Source organism: Neovison vison, chromosome 13, assembly GCF_020171115.1.
Source record: "Neovison vison isolate M4711 chromosome 13, ASM_NN_V1, whole genome shotgun sequence".
In the NCBI taxonomy this organism is placed as follows: Eukaryota; Metazoa; Chordata; class Mammalia; order Carnivora; family Mustelidae; genus Neogale; species Neogale vison.
This window is the reverse complement of record NC_058103.1, coordinates 60,486,116-60,501,639: the sequence shown is the minus strand read 5'-3', so window position 1 is coordinate 60,501,639 and position 15,524 is coordinate 60,486,116. Positions and strand designations below refer to the sequence as shown.

At 35.2% G+C, this 15,524-nt stretch overlaps 1 protein-coding gene across 4 annotated transcripts in view; it reads left to right on the top strand.

Moving 5' to 3' along the window:
* MIPOL1 (mirror-image polydactyly 1) overlaps positions 1 to 15,524 on the top strand; it is a 314,898-nt gene that overhangs the window by 102,718 nt on the left and 196,656 nt on the right. For all 4 annotated transcript variants that reach the window (XM_044231953.1, XM_044231952.1, XM_044231951.1 and 1 more), the window contains 2 exons: positions 3,973 to 4,006; positions 4,266 to 4,436. In XM_044231953.1, the coding sequence (XP_044087888.1) occupies positions 3,973 to 4,006; positions 4,266 to 4,436 (205 nt within the window). The remainder of the gene's footprint in view (positions 1 to 3,972; positions 4,007 to 4,265; positions 4,437 to 15,524) is intronic.

Below are 15,524 nucleotides of genomic sequence, written 5' to 3'. Positions count from 1 at the left end.
GATAAATCAAGAAATGTGACATTTCATGCATGGGTCTTTTCACTTAGCGTGCAGGGGTGTCAGTCAGAATATGCAAGGTATAGGAAATCAATTGAAACTTGAGCCCATGGACATTTACTTCAGCAAAATTCTTACTCATTATCATGACTATGTCTGGTTAGACTGTTATAGGCATAATTTAGTTTCCAAAAGGATGATATTCTTTTGTATAATTGCAAATTTCCTTTTAATGATATTTAATGTATAGCTTGTCAGCTATATTACATATAACATCGACTATTACTTTAAGTCTTTATTAAACCAGTAAAGCCTTATATGTTACACATGCTGCTAGTAAACCTTAAACCTCTAACAAATCACTTTATATAGAAAATAGAAAACCTGGTAAACTATTTCAAATTATCTTCTTTTTTCTAAAAGTAGGTTTTTGTCTAATTTTTATGTTTTCTTAAGTAATACAGTAGGTGATGTACTAGTAAGACTGAATTTTATTTTCTGAAATCCAATTTTTTAGGTGATTAGTCTTTAACTGGGTATTGAGTGATCCAACTCAGAAAAATATGTCGCAGTTGGCACTCAAACAGTGTTTTAACATCAAAGATCTGGTCTCATTTTCCAGTGCTCTATATCAGGGATGTGCAAAGTAAAGACCTGTGGTGCACATCCATCCTTCCTGTTGTTTTTGTGAATAAAGTTTTATGGTAGCACAGCCACACCTGTTCATTTACATATTATCTTTGGATGCTTTTGTACTACAAAGGCAGCATTTAGTAGCTGCAACAGAGAACATACAGCAAAGTCTAAAATATTATATGACTGTTTACAGAAAGTTTGCTGATCTCTGCTGTAAATAATCTGGTTGAGACTAAATTATGATGTAGTTAATATTTGATATCCATGACAAGTACTTCCTGAAGCTTTTAAAGAAATACAAATAGAGAAATATAAATATTAGCCTTTTCTCTTTCCAGACTCATGTTTATATTGAAAGTTACTTGTTTGTATGAATTTTTTGTATCTCAGATTAACCATTTGCTCATTTTCATTAAAGTTTTGGTTTTCTCTTAATGACCATTTATCACTGTACTTACAGGGATAACCATAGAGCAAAATTGAGATCAATTTTAAAGTTTAGGGGTGCCTGGGTGGCTCAGTTGTTTAAGCGTCTGCTTTCAGTTCAGGTCATGATCTCAGCGTTCTGGGATGGAGTCCCACAATGGGCTTTCTGCTCAGCAGGAGCCTGCTTCTCCCTCTTCAGCTTCCCCCGCCCTGGCTTGTGCTCTCTCTCTTTCAAATAAATAAGTAAAATTTTTTGTTGTTGTTTTGTTTTGTTTTTAAATTTTATTTTATTTTTTCAGTGTTCCAAGATTTATTGTTTATGCACCACACCCAGTGCTCCTTGCAATACGTGCCCTCCTTAATACCCACCACCAAGCCTTCCCAATCCCCCCACCCCCATCCCCTCCAAAACCCTCTTTCTCAGAATCCACAGTCTCTCATGGTTCGTCTCCCCCTCTAATTTCTCCCAACTCAACTTCTCCTCTCCTTCACCCAAGGTCCTCTGTGTTATTCAAAATAGTAAAATATTTAAGAAAGTTATGAAGAATAGTAAAGCAAAACTGAGATCTAAATAAATGCTAAATGATTGGCTTAAATCTCATGCCCTGCATGTCAAACCTGGCACACCTACTAAAACATGTTCAAATTCACTCATCAGCAAAATGATAAATCACTATACATTATGTACTTCTAAGGGCAATCATATACATTATTTATATCTGCAATGCTAAATTTATGTGGAAAGGATTTAATATAACCTTTGACAAGAAAGTTTTATTTTTTTAAAAATTTTATTTGTTAGCAGAGAAGTTTGTTAGTAGACTAAATACCACTATCTTAACTAACACAACTCTCTTAACCATACCCTCTTGAACGATAATAATTTAAAACATTCAGACTCATTCGTCTCTCCTTAAAGTATTAATTCTTCACCTTGCAATGCCTTAAAAACCTTACAGGTTATCACATAGAAATTGCATACACTCTTTGTTGTATTGATTATTTTGAATGTACAAATTAGGTATCCTTCCTATACTGTTTTTTTCTTCCTAATCATATTTGAAGTTGTTTGGAACAAAAGAAGGAGACTTATAACCTTGAGATCTAAACTTTGTTTTTTTGCAAGCATTTCCAGTAATCTGCTAATCTGAATGTTTACTTTCATGTATCTTTTCATTTTAAATTATCGAATTTAATAAGTTAATTATGACATTTATAAGAATTTAAATTGAGTCTTCTTTGGAAACTGCTGTAATTAGCTCTTAGTCTGATTTCATCTAAAAAGAACAACATTAAGGTAAATACTTTTCACTACATACAACTTCCTTAAAAATTATGTTTAAGTGCTACTGATGTTTTTCAAATACTTTTACACGAGCATCCGTAAGTGTAAGAATTTTGTTATCTGGTGCTTTTCACTGTTTTTTAATTGATTAAAAATTATTATCTTCAGAGTTTTTGTAGAACGAGCTTTTATGAAGCAGGAATTTGAAAACTGTTGATTTATTTTGGAAGAAATGTGAATCTAAGTGGACATTACTAGTTTGAGATATATTAAGTATATATAATTCAAAATTGCTGTGTCATACTGTAAATTTAGACCATTTAAGAATGTGTAGAAATAGTTTTTGATGGGGCACCTGGGTGGCTCAAGTTGGTTAAGCATTTGCCTTCAGCTCAGGTCATGATCCCAGACCCTGGGATCAAGTGCCAGCATTGGGCTCCCTGCCCAGTGGGGAGCCTGCTTCTCCCTCTCCCTCTGCCACTCCCTCTGCTTGTGCTTTTTCTCACTTTGTCTCTAAAATAAATTAATTCTTTAAAAAGTAGTTTTTTATATATGTTTATTTTTTTCCTATTAAAAATGCAGTCTTCTAAATTTCTCTTCATGAATGTAGCAATTTCATTGAACTATAGTTTGGAACAAATTTTTAATAAATTTGTTGCTTCTCTATATCTTTTCCAAGTAACCTTTTTTTATGGTGGTAAATATTAAATTGTAGGAGCCCAGAAATTGGGGATATGAGAAAACAGGAACTTATATATCTAGACATTTTAGTACAATTTAAAAATAATGGAGCTATTTCTAAAATCAACATCATTTTATTAATACCCATTACAGATTTTCATTTAACTTACCCAATTGTATGATTGCCTAAATTACATTATTGGCATTTTCTAAGATACTCATTTAGAGCTTCTTTCTTTATTGTTCCTGCATTTGTTCAATTCACCAACATCAAAAAAATTTCAGTAAGCACAATGACTCTAATAAGACAAAAAGGCATTTATGAGAGGAATGAATTTACTTCCTTAGGCTTTAGATTGAATAATTCTGAGTATGTATTGAAAGAGAAAAATAACATTAGTCATCTAAAAACATGTGCTCTAGTTTTGGTCAGCCTTTCTATACAGTGTATTTGTTTTAACAAATATCAGCAAGAGATTTTCAGTTCAAATTTAGTGGTCATTATTTGTCTTTGCTTTTGAGGGAACATAGTTAAACTTTGCAATAAAAATACTTGCCTTGTTTTATTTGTGATGAAGTCCAAAAAACCAGAGGAAATACAGTTTTTGGTAAGAATTGAAAGTCCAGGAATAAATATAATGATGAGAAGTAGTGCTTCTATCACTAGGGAACTTTCCTCATCTAAGCACATATGAACAATTGATCCTTGTAGTCATATATAGCAGTAAACATTAATAACTTAACAGTCTGAAGTCAGTGCAGAAGATATGGAGCATTATTGAAAGATGGAGTCGAGCAGGTGGCACTTTAATATGTTCAGTGTCATGGTTGACTCTAAAGACTAGTCGAATGAAATTACTTGAGGTTCTAAAGATTTAAAAAGCGAACTCATTTTGCTGCACTAAGGAAATGCTACTGATCAGGCTTTCTGTGTCCCTTTTTTCTAGGCTAGAAAATATTAACCCTGAAGAAAATGACATGGTAAGCCATTCTCTGAGGAGATTTCTTGATGTCAGTCTTATATCTTAGAGGCTTAAGTTCAATTGAGTGGGTTTCAAGAACTAAGATGTGGGAAAAAGAAGAATTGACACACTAATAATGTACATCTTTGCTGCAATATGAAAATTCAATAACTTCACTCAGTCAATTTACAATTCACATGTGCCTATTAATTAAAACCCTATATTAAATAAAATATATTAAAACTTCATGTCTGACTAACATATAATGGTGTTGGTAGACATTACAGGAATTACTGAACAGAATAAACAATGCAGACACAGGAATAGCTATTCAGAAGAATGGAGCTGTAATTGTGGATAGAATCTACAAGACCAAGGAATGTAAAAAGAGAATCACTGCAGAAGAAATGAACGCAGTGATAGAAGAGCGGGACGCTGCTTTGTCTCAGGTAACTGCATGTATCTGTAAAAGCATTTTCGCCTGTTTCTTTACCGTTAAAAAAATGACTTTTCCCCACATGGTCTTAATTCAAACAGTTTTCAGCATATGATTAATACCACGATGATTACATATATTAAAATAGTCACAAATTTTGTTAGACCATTCTTCAAATACATGCATCCTCGTTTCTTAATAAAACTGTTAGGTTGTTATAGAAATTTAGTTATATTTAAAAAAAGAATTTAGTTATATTCTTTAAAGTAATCACTTTTATATGAAACTCCTTACTTGAGTCGCAGTTTTGTGAGGGCTGAGATTATGTCTTTATTACTCTTTTATTCCCAGTGCCTAATTCAGTGCCTTTCAGTAAACACTGATAAATGAGTGAAATTATTAGTGTATTCTTTTCTGAACATGACTTACACCATCCTGCTCTACCTGAAACCTGATTACCTCCCTGAGGATACTGCTTCTACTTACAGTCCTCTCCAGTAGTGATTGTATTCCCTCCCACAGCAGTTACACCAGTGAGCTTACAGGATTGTTCCGCATTAGTGTTTCTACATCACTGTTCCTTTTCCCTCTCTAAACACCTCTAGTTTTGAAGCTCGCGCACCCGATTGTACCGCCCAGTAGGCCCTCCCGTTACAGTCCTGTGCACACTTCTTTCTGTGTTGCTTCTCTTAACTTCTTGAAGATCGTAGGACGTATTTCCTGGTCTCTTTCTTCAGCCTACTCTTGTGGTTTTGAATTATGAAAAACAATTCTTGGTGATTTAAATATCTCTACAGATGATTCTTTCACCATTCTGGCCTCTTCATCTTCTTGAATTTCTCTCCTCTCATGAGCCTCTGTTCTGCTCTGCTTCTGCCATCTGCCCCACGGTCGTATCCTGTTTCTGACCAGCACTTGCTGTCTTTCCAGTCCACTTAACTCCAGAACTCGGACGAGCAAATTCAGCTCCACTGGCACCCATTGCTGTTGATTTTGCCGCTTGCTTTTCTATTCTCTCAAACCTCTCCTGTTCCCACTTCCCTTTTTAACTAGCTTGGATTCCAGGGCTCACCTCATTACCACCAATTTGCATTGGTGAGAGGAGGATCACACAGATTTGCCAGCCAACCCTTAAATTCATGACTACTGTCTTCAGGTCGGCCCTTGATGTTGCCCACCATTTTTCTGGCCTTTTGTTAGTCCATTCAACTCTCCCCTGTAAAGGACTCTTTTATCTCCCTTTTTGCTCCTTAGCTATCCAACCTCTCCTCTCCAGTATAAAAAGGAACTTCTGCTTTTTCTGACCACTTGAATCTACCAGCCTACCTGCATTTGTACCCATATACTCTGCCTTTTGTATTTTATTTCTTACTTAGTACGTGCCCTTGTTTAAGGGGAAGGTATTTCTGTATTAGTTCCCGTCTTTTCTTGCTTGCTTAAGGTTATCACCTAATCAATTGCCCCTTTTCTCTCCTACTTCATAAAATTTTTACTATTAGTTCGTTTTCATCACTCTCTAAGATGCTTTACTGTCTCCCATGTAGAATGGATAGAAGTTTTGATAAGTCTTGGTCCAACTTGTGGCTCAGCCTGGTCCTTTTGGTAAGGCTTCCCAAACAGAGCTGATACTCAATACCACCCTATTCCTGGCAAAGCTTGTACTCCAGTGTTTATGCCTCAACATTGTAAGACTTTAGAAAACTCCATTATGCTTTTCAAAGGTTTTTGGGCTTAGCTTTTTAATTTCAATCCCTGTACAGGTTTGGGATTTATCAAATGATCTGAGATAGATACAAGTCTCAAACCTCCAATTGTGTCACTTCCGCCCTGCACAACTACCTAAATCTTCGATGATTTTTCTGTCTTGCGACATGAGCCCTGTGTGCAAAGCCTGGCTTCCCAGGCCCTTGCCCAGGCCCAGAATCTTTAAAACTAAGGGGGGAAAGAATACTTCCAGATCTACAAACCACCCTCTTCAGAATCTTGGCCACTCCACTCATTGTCACAGCCACCTCCTTCTGACGTCTTTAAACTGGATTTTTAAATTTAATCGGGCTTTTGTTGTTTTTGGCTGGAGTACTGTTTTGCCACAAATGATTTCATCCTATCTGGATGTGGAGAACTGACATTTATTTTCAGGTTAGATTTGGAAAAAGTCTTCAGGCTTCTAAAATGAGCAACTTCTTTCACCATTTTGTATCCTACCAACAGTCTGCAATCTTGAGTCATTCAGTGTATTGTTGAAGAGATAGCCAAACTGGTTTTTAGTGCTTGGAGGCAATTACAGTGTGAACTCAAACATTTGATTTTTTTTTTTTAATCACTTATTTTCTTAGGTTAACTAAAAATGAATACATAGAACATAATTAAATATTGACTGCTACCCATTCCTTTCTCTATCCTTTGCCTGCTGCCTTTCAGGATACATCAAGAAATCAATATTTGGCAATATTTACCAACATGTCTTTATTTATAAATAGATATTATCCATCATTGCAGTATATTTATTATTTATCTATTTATCTATTGCATGTCGTTATTATGTTTTATGAAGCAGTTTATTTTAATTATCTTAATTTGCATAGTTTTCAAGCTTTCTGACCTAAATAGTATTTATTCTAATTTTTATGTCATAATCATTCCAAAATTGAACTTTTGAATTACTGACTTATAGTTTGAATGGAAACTTTTTCCTTAATTTTTTAAAAATTAACCTTTTATTTTGGCACAGTTTTAGATTTGCAGAAATGTCTCAAAGGTAGTGTAATGTGGAGTCCCCGTATACCTTTGACCCAGTTTTGGTTTGCCCTGCTTTTGCCATTGCTCCCGACAGTGGTAAATTTGTCAGATTGCCACGAACTCCAGACATTATTCAGATTTTATCAGTTTTCCATTAAAGTCCTGTTAAAGAGTCAGTCCAAGATACCACATTGCATTTAATTGCCAGGTCTCTCCAGTCTCCTCTAGTCTGTAACAGTTTAGGACTCCTTTTTTTAAAACGTTTTTCCCTTTAAGACCTTGACAGTTTTGAGGGTATTAGCCAGATATTCTGTGGAATGTCTCTGAATTCGGATTTATCTGATGATTTTCTTACGATTTGGCTGAGATTTTGAGTTTTGGAAAAGAATTCCATAGGGATTTGACCTTAATTTTAGAGCTGCATTTGGCATCAAATGTTTTCTAATTACATTCTATCTTCTGTGTACTGCTAGGGTTACTGTAGTCCCATTCTATGTAGCTACTAAAAATTTTCAGATTCAGTGAGAATTTCTTGATTTTTGTATATTTGCTAATTTACTTTGTTTTTCAAATCAAGTTAAAATCATTTATTTACTTGAACTGGCCTTGTTAAAATCTTACCTTTTTCTGATAAATCCTAATACTCTTATTTATTCAAATTCTTCTCCCATATCTTTTCTGTCACAAGCTGAGAACTGAGTGCCTTAAAATCTTTTATAGGATAAATTAAAATTGTAATTTGCATTTGTTTGATTAAAGAATTATCTTACCAAACAATCTTTAATTCTTTCTTCATCATTTTTTGGCCCATTAATGCTCATATAGTTTATTTAAATAGCAGAAATACATGTTATTATGGGATAAAGCTAGAAACTTCCATTTCTTCACTAACTTTTCTGGGATCTTAAGTTTCATAGAACTCTAGAAGCTATCTAGTTAAACTACCCAGTATTGAGGAATCTTATCTCTGACTGATTTTTGATTTAGCTAAATATTCATTTCCTCTTCATGTCTTGCTTTTGGTACTCATATTAGCCTCAGAACATTTGACTGATAAGTTATATTGCATCAACTATATTCAAATATCTACATGAGCAATAATATCCTAATTCATACAGCTAGTCTGGCACATACAGCTAGAGGCACAGTTGAATCCAGGCTGGACATCAATAAGCAGCAGAATAGAACTGGCCAGGATTGGCAACTCATGAGCTTTGAGACCTGATTATAAGCTTATGAGACCTTATTATAAGCTAGAGTAAATCAAATAATCATTTATATTAGTTTGGGTTCTCCAGGAAAACAGAACCAAAAAAAAAAAAAAAATATATATATATATATATATATATATACACACACACACACACACACACACACACACACACACACATATATATACACACACACTCACATACACACACACATATATATACATATACATCATATACGTGTGTATATATATATATACACATATATATATACATATATAAACAGATTTCTATAAAGAGTTGGTTTGTGCGTTTATAGAGACAGAGGAGCTCAAGATCTTTGGTCAGTAAGCTAGATACCCAGGAGAACCAATGATTCATACCAGTCTGAGTCCGAAGGCCTGAGAAACCAGGAGAACTGAAGATGTAAGTTTTAGTCCAAGTCTAAGTTTGAAAGCAAGAGAAGACCAATATCCCAGTTTAAAGATCAGAGAAAAAGAATTCTTTCTTACTCAACCTTTTATTCTTTTCAGGCCTCCAATTGTATTGAATGTGGAAGCCCACTTACATTGGGGAGGGCAGTCTAGCTAAATTGGGCTAGTTTAGACTAGTTTTGATTTCTAAGTACAGGCATAGATATGGGCAGGGCCTAGCATCAGGCCGCTGGGCCTCATTGATACTTATAGTTGATAGGATAATACTGCAGAGATTTTCATTTATTGAACCCCAGCTGGTACCTGGGACATAGGTGAGGGGCTCAGTCCTGAAAACTGAATAAATTAGGCATGGGTATGGAGGTTGGGATATGGACTTCGGCCAAATGGGCCAGGAGCATTGACAAAATATATTCAAAACACCAAAGCAGAGGACTTGTCATAAAGAGTTAGAATATAACAAAGATAATTGGTAAATTCTCTATGTATGTGGGTGTTTGGAATCAACTCTAGGCATAATGGATAATATGCTTATGGATCTTGAACTCACTTAATTCTCACCTACTGATAAGAATCAGACTTTGTATTGCCAGGCTTGATCAATGTAGCTATGTACAAAGGAGCTTGTAAGGTAAAAACTTAGGGTTAGCGCATAGGCAGGCAAAAGCAGATACTAGCTCTGTTTTGTCTCTCCCAGATTAAACATCGCAACATCCTTTGTCTTTTCCTTGGGCTTCCTTTTCTTTGTTGTCTTCTAGGTGTTGGTTTCACTGTGTTGATCTATCAAGGCTGAATTAGTGATCATAAATTTCTATAACCTGAACACCATGTAGAGAATCTTAATTCACCACTATTTTTGGAATTGAGTCATTACAAATATCTAAAATTAATAACTGTCCTTTTAATTTGCTCACTTTTGTTTATTGTTTTTTGTTGAAAATATTTCTGAAACATTTATATGCCTCTTTTAATACTTAGCACACCTTTTTCATTTTTATCACGTGCTATAATGAAAAGTATAGATCCTGAAGTCATTCAGGACTAAAACTGACAAATGCAAAAAGCATGGAAAGACCAAGGGGTAATCATCAGAGTAATTTAAAAAACTCAATTTAATGTTTCAGTAGTCAGGTTCCTTGTTCTCTGTAGCCTGTAGGCTATTCTAAGCACTAAGCTACAGCTCCAGCAGAATGAAAAACCAAATAAGATGAAGATATGAATCCATTCCAATAATATAATAAAAAAAATTCTAGGAAGATAGCTGGCCAACGTACAGAAAGTATAATTGGTCTGTTGTTTTATGACTCTTTCTGCCTTCAGTTAAGTACATTTCCCCTCATTGGAACATGCTTTCTCTCTCCTTGTTGCTCACTCATCTATTGGAAGCAGACCACTACTTAAGTACTTGTCACACAGCATTACACTATCTCCCCTACTAGCATAAAGATAGAAAACTATTTTTCTTTATATGTTTCTGTCACAGTTTTATCCCTAGGACAGTGTAGACACTTAATATATGTTTGTTAAATTAATGAATGAGCTGAAGTTATTTAAAATCAATTTCAAGGTACACAGTACTAAAAGAATTTAGTAAAATAATATTCATTCATTCATATTTTATTGCATACCTGTAATGTGCCATGTGTTGGGAACTCAGCAATTTCTAATAGAAGGTTCTTTATTTTATGAGATTTTTATCTTAATATGGAAATCTATAGGTAGTAAGTAACCTAATGAATAAAATATTTTCAGATAGTAATGCGGTGGTAGTAATGTAAGTGGAGAGTGACCGGAGTTGGTAGTGGAGTTGTTACTTTAAATATGGTGAGCAAGACAGGCCTCTTTGTCAACATGTAGTTCAACTGAGACATGAAAGAGGAGGAGGATCTAGCTATGCAAAGAACCATGGAAAGAGTGTCCCATCTGAAAATAATAAATCAGTAGTGCCCTGAGAGGGAGAACAAGCTTAGTTTGCTTTAGACACTGATATGAACACACTACCAGATTTAAATGTGATTGAAGTACAGTGAGCGAAGAAAGATAGTAACAAGTGATGAGGTAGAAGAAATAGGCAGCAGACAAATCTGTAAAGTCTTGTAGGCCATGCATGGTAAGGAGTACAAGTGTATCTAAGTGCAGAAAATATTGAAAGAAAAAGGCTGTTGCTATAGTCCATGCAAAAAGTGAAACTGATAATGGCTCAGATGAACAAGTGTAGATTTAGAGAAGTGGGCAGTGGGAAATATTTCAATAGTACAGTGAGTAGAACTTGAAGGCACATTGTTTTGGGGCATAAGGAAACAGGAAGAATCAAAGCTGACTCCAATATTTGGGACTTGAAGACTATAGATATTGCATCATTTATTGTGATGGGCAAACTTGGGGGAGGTAGTCAACATATTTTGGGAGGGAAATTACATAGTCTCAGAGATCTATTTGAGATGATTCCTTAAAAAATCACATGGAAATATTGAGCAGGCATTTGACTCTTGTAGCCATCAACATGTACATAATTAAAGCTTGGGACTGAATGAAACAGAGAAAATATCATTTTTTTAAAAAAACATTTAATTTATTTATTTGACAGATCACAAGTAGGCAGAAGGGCAGGCAGAGAGAGGTGTGGGGAAGCAGGCTCCCTGCTGAGCAGAGAGCCCGATGCGATGCGGGGCTCCATCCCAGGACTCTGAGATCATGACCTGAGCCGAAGGCAGAGGCTTTAACCCACTGAGCCACCCAGGCTCCCCCAGAGAAAAGATCATTGAGAAAGAACAGGGCCTAGGACCATGTTCTGTGATGTGCCAACATTTAGTAGTTAGCCAGAATAGAAGGAGCCCATGTAGAAGACTAGAAGGGATGGTGAATGAGGTAGGACAGTGAAGAGAATGTGGTACCAAAAAAGGCAAGAAAGTGCTTGTTAAAGATGAGAGTGATCAGTTCCCTTGAATGGTGTTGAAAGGTCAAGCAAAGTGAAGATGGAATGGTTACTTACAAATTTGGCTACATGGAAGATGTTGAGGGCTTTAACAAGAGTTTTGTCCAGGACAGAAGCCACATTGGAGCAGTTTGATGAGAGACTGTAGAGTGTGAAAGTGAAGACGTGAATGCACACAACTTTTTAGCCTTGTAATGGAGCTAGAGAAATTGGCAGTAGATGTAGAGGGGGCTTACAGTTCATGGGAGGGTTTTTCTTTTTTAATGGGAGATTCTAGGGCATGCTGTTGGTATGTTGATAGAAATGAACCACGAAAAAAGAAAAGTTGATTTTAAGGGAGAGAAAAAAATTATTGTAGTAGGAAGGTCCTGGAGTAGGTAAGTCGATTGAGAGGGGATAGAATGTAAGTGGAAGAGTTGTCTTTAGAAACTGGGAAGCTGCTTTCATTGTAACAGAAAACATTGTAACAAAAAACTGGGGTGGTTGCACATGCTGGCAAGTTGATAAGTTTAGGGGTGGTTGCTCTTGTCTGAATTTAGATTCTCAGGGTCGATGGATGTGCTGAAGATTTTTGTAAAGAGGAGATAGTTTGAAATAGTCATCTTGGTCCGTTTGTGAATAAATATAACTAGAAAAATGTAGAAGGCCAGGTAGAGCAAGCAGAATGCCCATTTGAGAATTAAGGTAAGGAATTTAAAGTGAAACCTGTCAGGAAAGTTGTGTGATTTCTTCTAGGAATATTCACATCTTGAGCACAGTGTGGTATTGTTGATATTTAATAAGAGTTGGGGTTATAATGGGTGAGAGACCAGGAAGTCCACAGTGATGCCTATGGACTATCCCTACCATAAATAGGAAAAGGGGTTATGAGTGATGTAAAAGGTACTAAGGAAACTATATTGTCACAGAAGGCAGGATCCTGAACTGCAAAATTCTGCTAAGTCCATATATTGGAGTTCTTTGTTCATCTTGGAGTGCTGTTCCTGGGAATGAGTTATAGTCAAGAGAAAAAGAACCTTGAAATAAAGATTTTGAAGTTATTATAATTAGTGGAGTCAATATTTTTCAGATGTTTTTCTGTGTAATTTTATATGGATTTAAGAGGGTGTGGGGACTAAATGTTGGATATTTTAAACACACACCAAAACAGATCCAGAATCAGGAAAAGAATGGGAATACATTTGAAGGAAAGGTATAAGTAATTTAGAAAATAGAAAGAATTCCCTCCCTTTATTGTATCACATAGTCTAGAAGTCCACATTAGAATAATCTTGGCCTGGTTATGAGTTTCTCCCTTAATATTCTGTGTGAGCAGAAGTCACTGCGAAAAGCAGACTGAGATTAGGGAGTGTAGCATAAATTAACAAATCCTCTTGAAGAGGACAACCAAAATCTTGGCCAATGATATAGGCATCAAAGGTGACTTCCCACATTAACAGAGGAAAGAATAGCCTTATTTCTTAACCTGTCTGGTGTCAATGTTCCCTTCACTTTGTATTCCTTATGATTGTCATGGTGCCTATCATATAATAGATTCAAAATAATGATTTGTTATTAGAAATTTGACAAAAAGGGGTGCCTGGGTGGCTCAGTATTTAAACTCTCTGCCTTCGGCTCAGGTCATGATCCCAGGGTCCTGAGATCGAGCCCCGCATCAGGCGCTCTGCTCAGCAGGGAGCCTGCGTCCAGCTCTCTCTCTCTGCCTCTCTGCCTATTTGTGATGGTTGCCTGTCAAATAAATAAATAAATAAAAAGAAGTTCGACAAAAAGCTCATCCTTGAAAAAATAAATCATAACATTTAGGGTTTTACTTTTCAGGAAAAGTAAAAAACGTGTTTAACATTCTTTATTATAGTGACTGGGAAATTTTTATTAATTTTTTCCCCTGTCAGTTTGTTAATTTTCTTCCCTGTCTTATCTTATAATTATTTGCCTGTGCGTGTTTTTTCTTTCTTTCCAGTCGATCTTGCTAAATTATCTTATTTATATTTGATCTATTCCAATAACTTTGCTTAGTTCTTACTATAAAATTTTTACAAACTTTTTCAAACTATAGATAAGTTTGGAAAGTATTGATAGAAAAGAAGGTAAAATTTGCTTATAAACTCATTTCCTAGAAATAATATCGAATTTTCTTTTTCTAATTAATATTATACATACTACTTGATAACCAAATTTTTCTCTTTGATATTATATTTTGTCAAAAGTCTTATAATTTTATAATTTGGATATATTAAGATTTGTCAGACTCATCTGCTGTTTGGCTGGGTATTTTTTTTCTATTTTTTGATACTGTGAAAACTTTTATAGCTAAATTTCTATGTATATCTGTTTTTTCCTTAGAGACAAGTCGTAGAAATAGAAATACTGGATTTAAAAAACATAAACATTTAAAAATAAGTATATATTTTCAGATTGCTCTTTTAGAAAAAAATGTACCTAGAAATGTTACTTGAGGTTTCTTTCAAGGGAGCTTTAAGTGAATAAAATGCTAAGGAATTTAGAATCTATTCTCTAACCAGTGTATACCTTCAGAGGTTTAAGTCTAAGGCTGAGGAGACTGTTGGGAATCTATTATAGTAATTCACACAAGAGATAATGGGGGTTTAAACAAGAAAAATCAGAGAGGAATAGATATGAACACAGTGGAAGGAAAGCATATATTTTTAGGGGTGCCTGGGTGGCTCAGTCAGTTAAGCATCTGCCTTCTGCTCGGGTCATAATCTCAGGGTTCTGGGATCAAGCCCCACATCGGGCTCCCTGCTCAGTGGGGAGCCAGCTTCCCCTCTTCCTGCCCCCCACTTGTTATCTCTCTCCCTCTCTCTCTCTCAAATAAATAATAAAATCTAAAAAAAAGCATGTATTTAAAAAAAAATTCAATGGAGCGTGCACAAATCTTAAGTGAAAGATGTGATTAATTTTTATGTATGTATATGCCCATGAAAGCAGTACTCAGATATAGAACATTTGTGTTCCATGATTTTAAACTATATTACAAAGCTACAGTTTTTCAAAACAGTATGGTAATGGCATAAAAATAGACACATAGAACACAGTGGATCAATCTCAGTAGAATAGAGAACCCAAAAGTACACCAACACATAAATGATCAATTAAAACAGTCAATATATAATGCAGAGAAGACAGTGTCTTCAAATAAATGATGTAGGGAAAACTGGGCAATCACATTATAAAGAATGAATCTGAACTACTCTTTTATACCATACATAAAAATTAACTCAAAATTGATTGAAGCCTTTAATGTAAGACCATTGTGAAACCATAAAATTCCTAGAAGAAAACATAGGCAGTAAGGTCCTTGACATTGGTCTTGGCTATGAATTTTTGGATCTGACTCCAAAAGCAAAGGCAACAAAAGCAAAAATAAGCAAGTGTGATTACATCAAACTGAAAAGCTTCTGCACAGCAAAGAAAAGCTTCAACAAAATGAAAAGGCAGTCTACTGAATGGGAGAGAAGATATTTGCACATCATATATCTGACTACCGACTGAGCCAGACAGGCACCCCTAAAGTTTTTTCTGAGTATAAAAATAATGCAACTAACAACTCCATGAAAAGACAAATAATCCAATTTAAAAATGGGAAAAGGATCTTTTTTTTCTTGAATATTTTTTAAAATTTTATTTTAATCTTCTGTTCCAAGATTCATTTTTATATACCACACCCAGTGCTCCATGCAATACATGCCCTCCTTAATATCCACCACCAGGCAAAGTATCTGAATAGACGTTTCTCCAAAAAAGATATACAAGTGGACAATAAA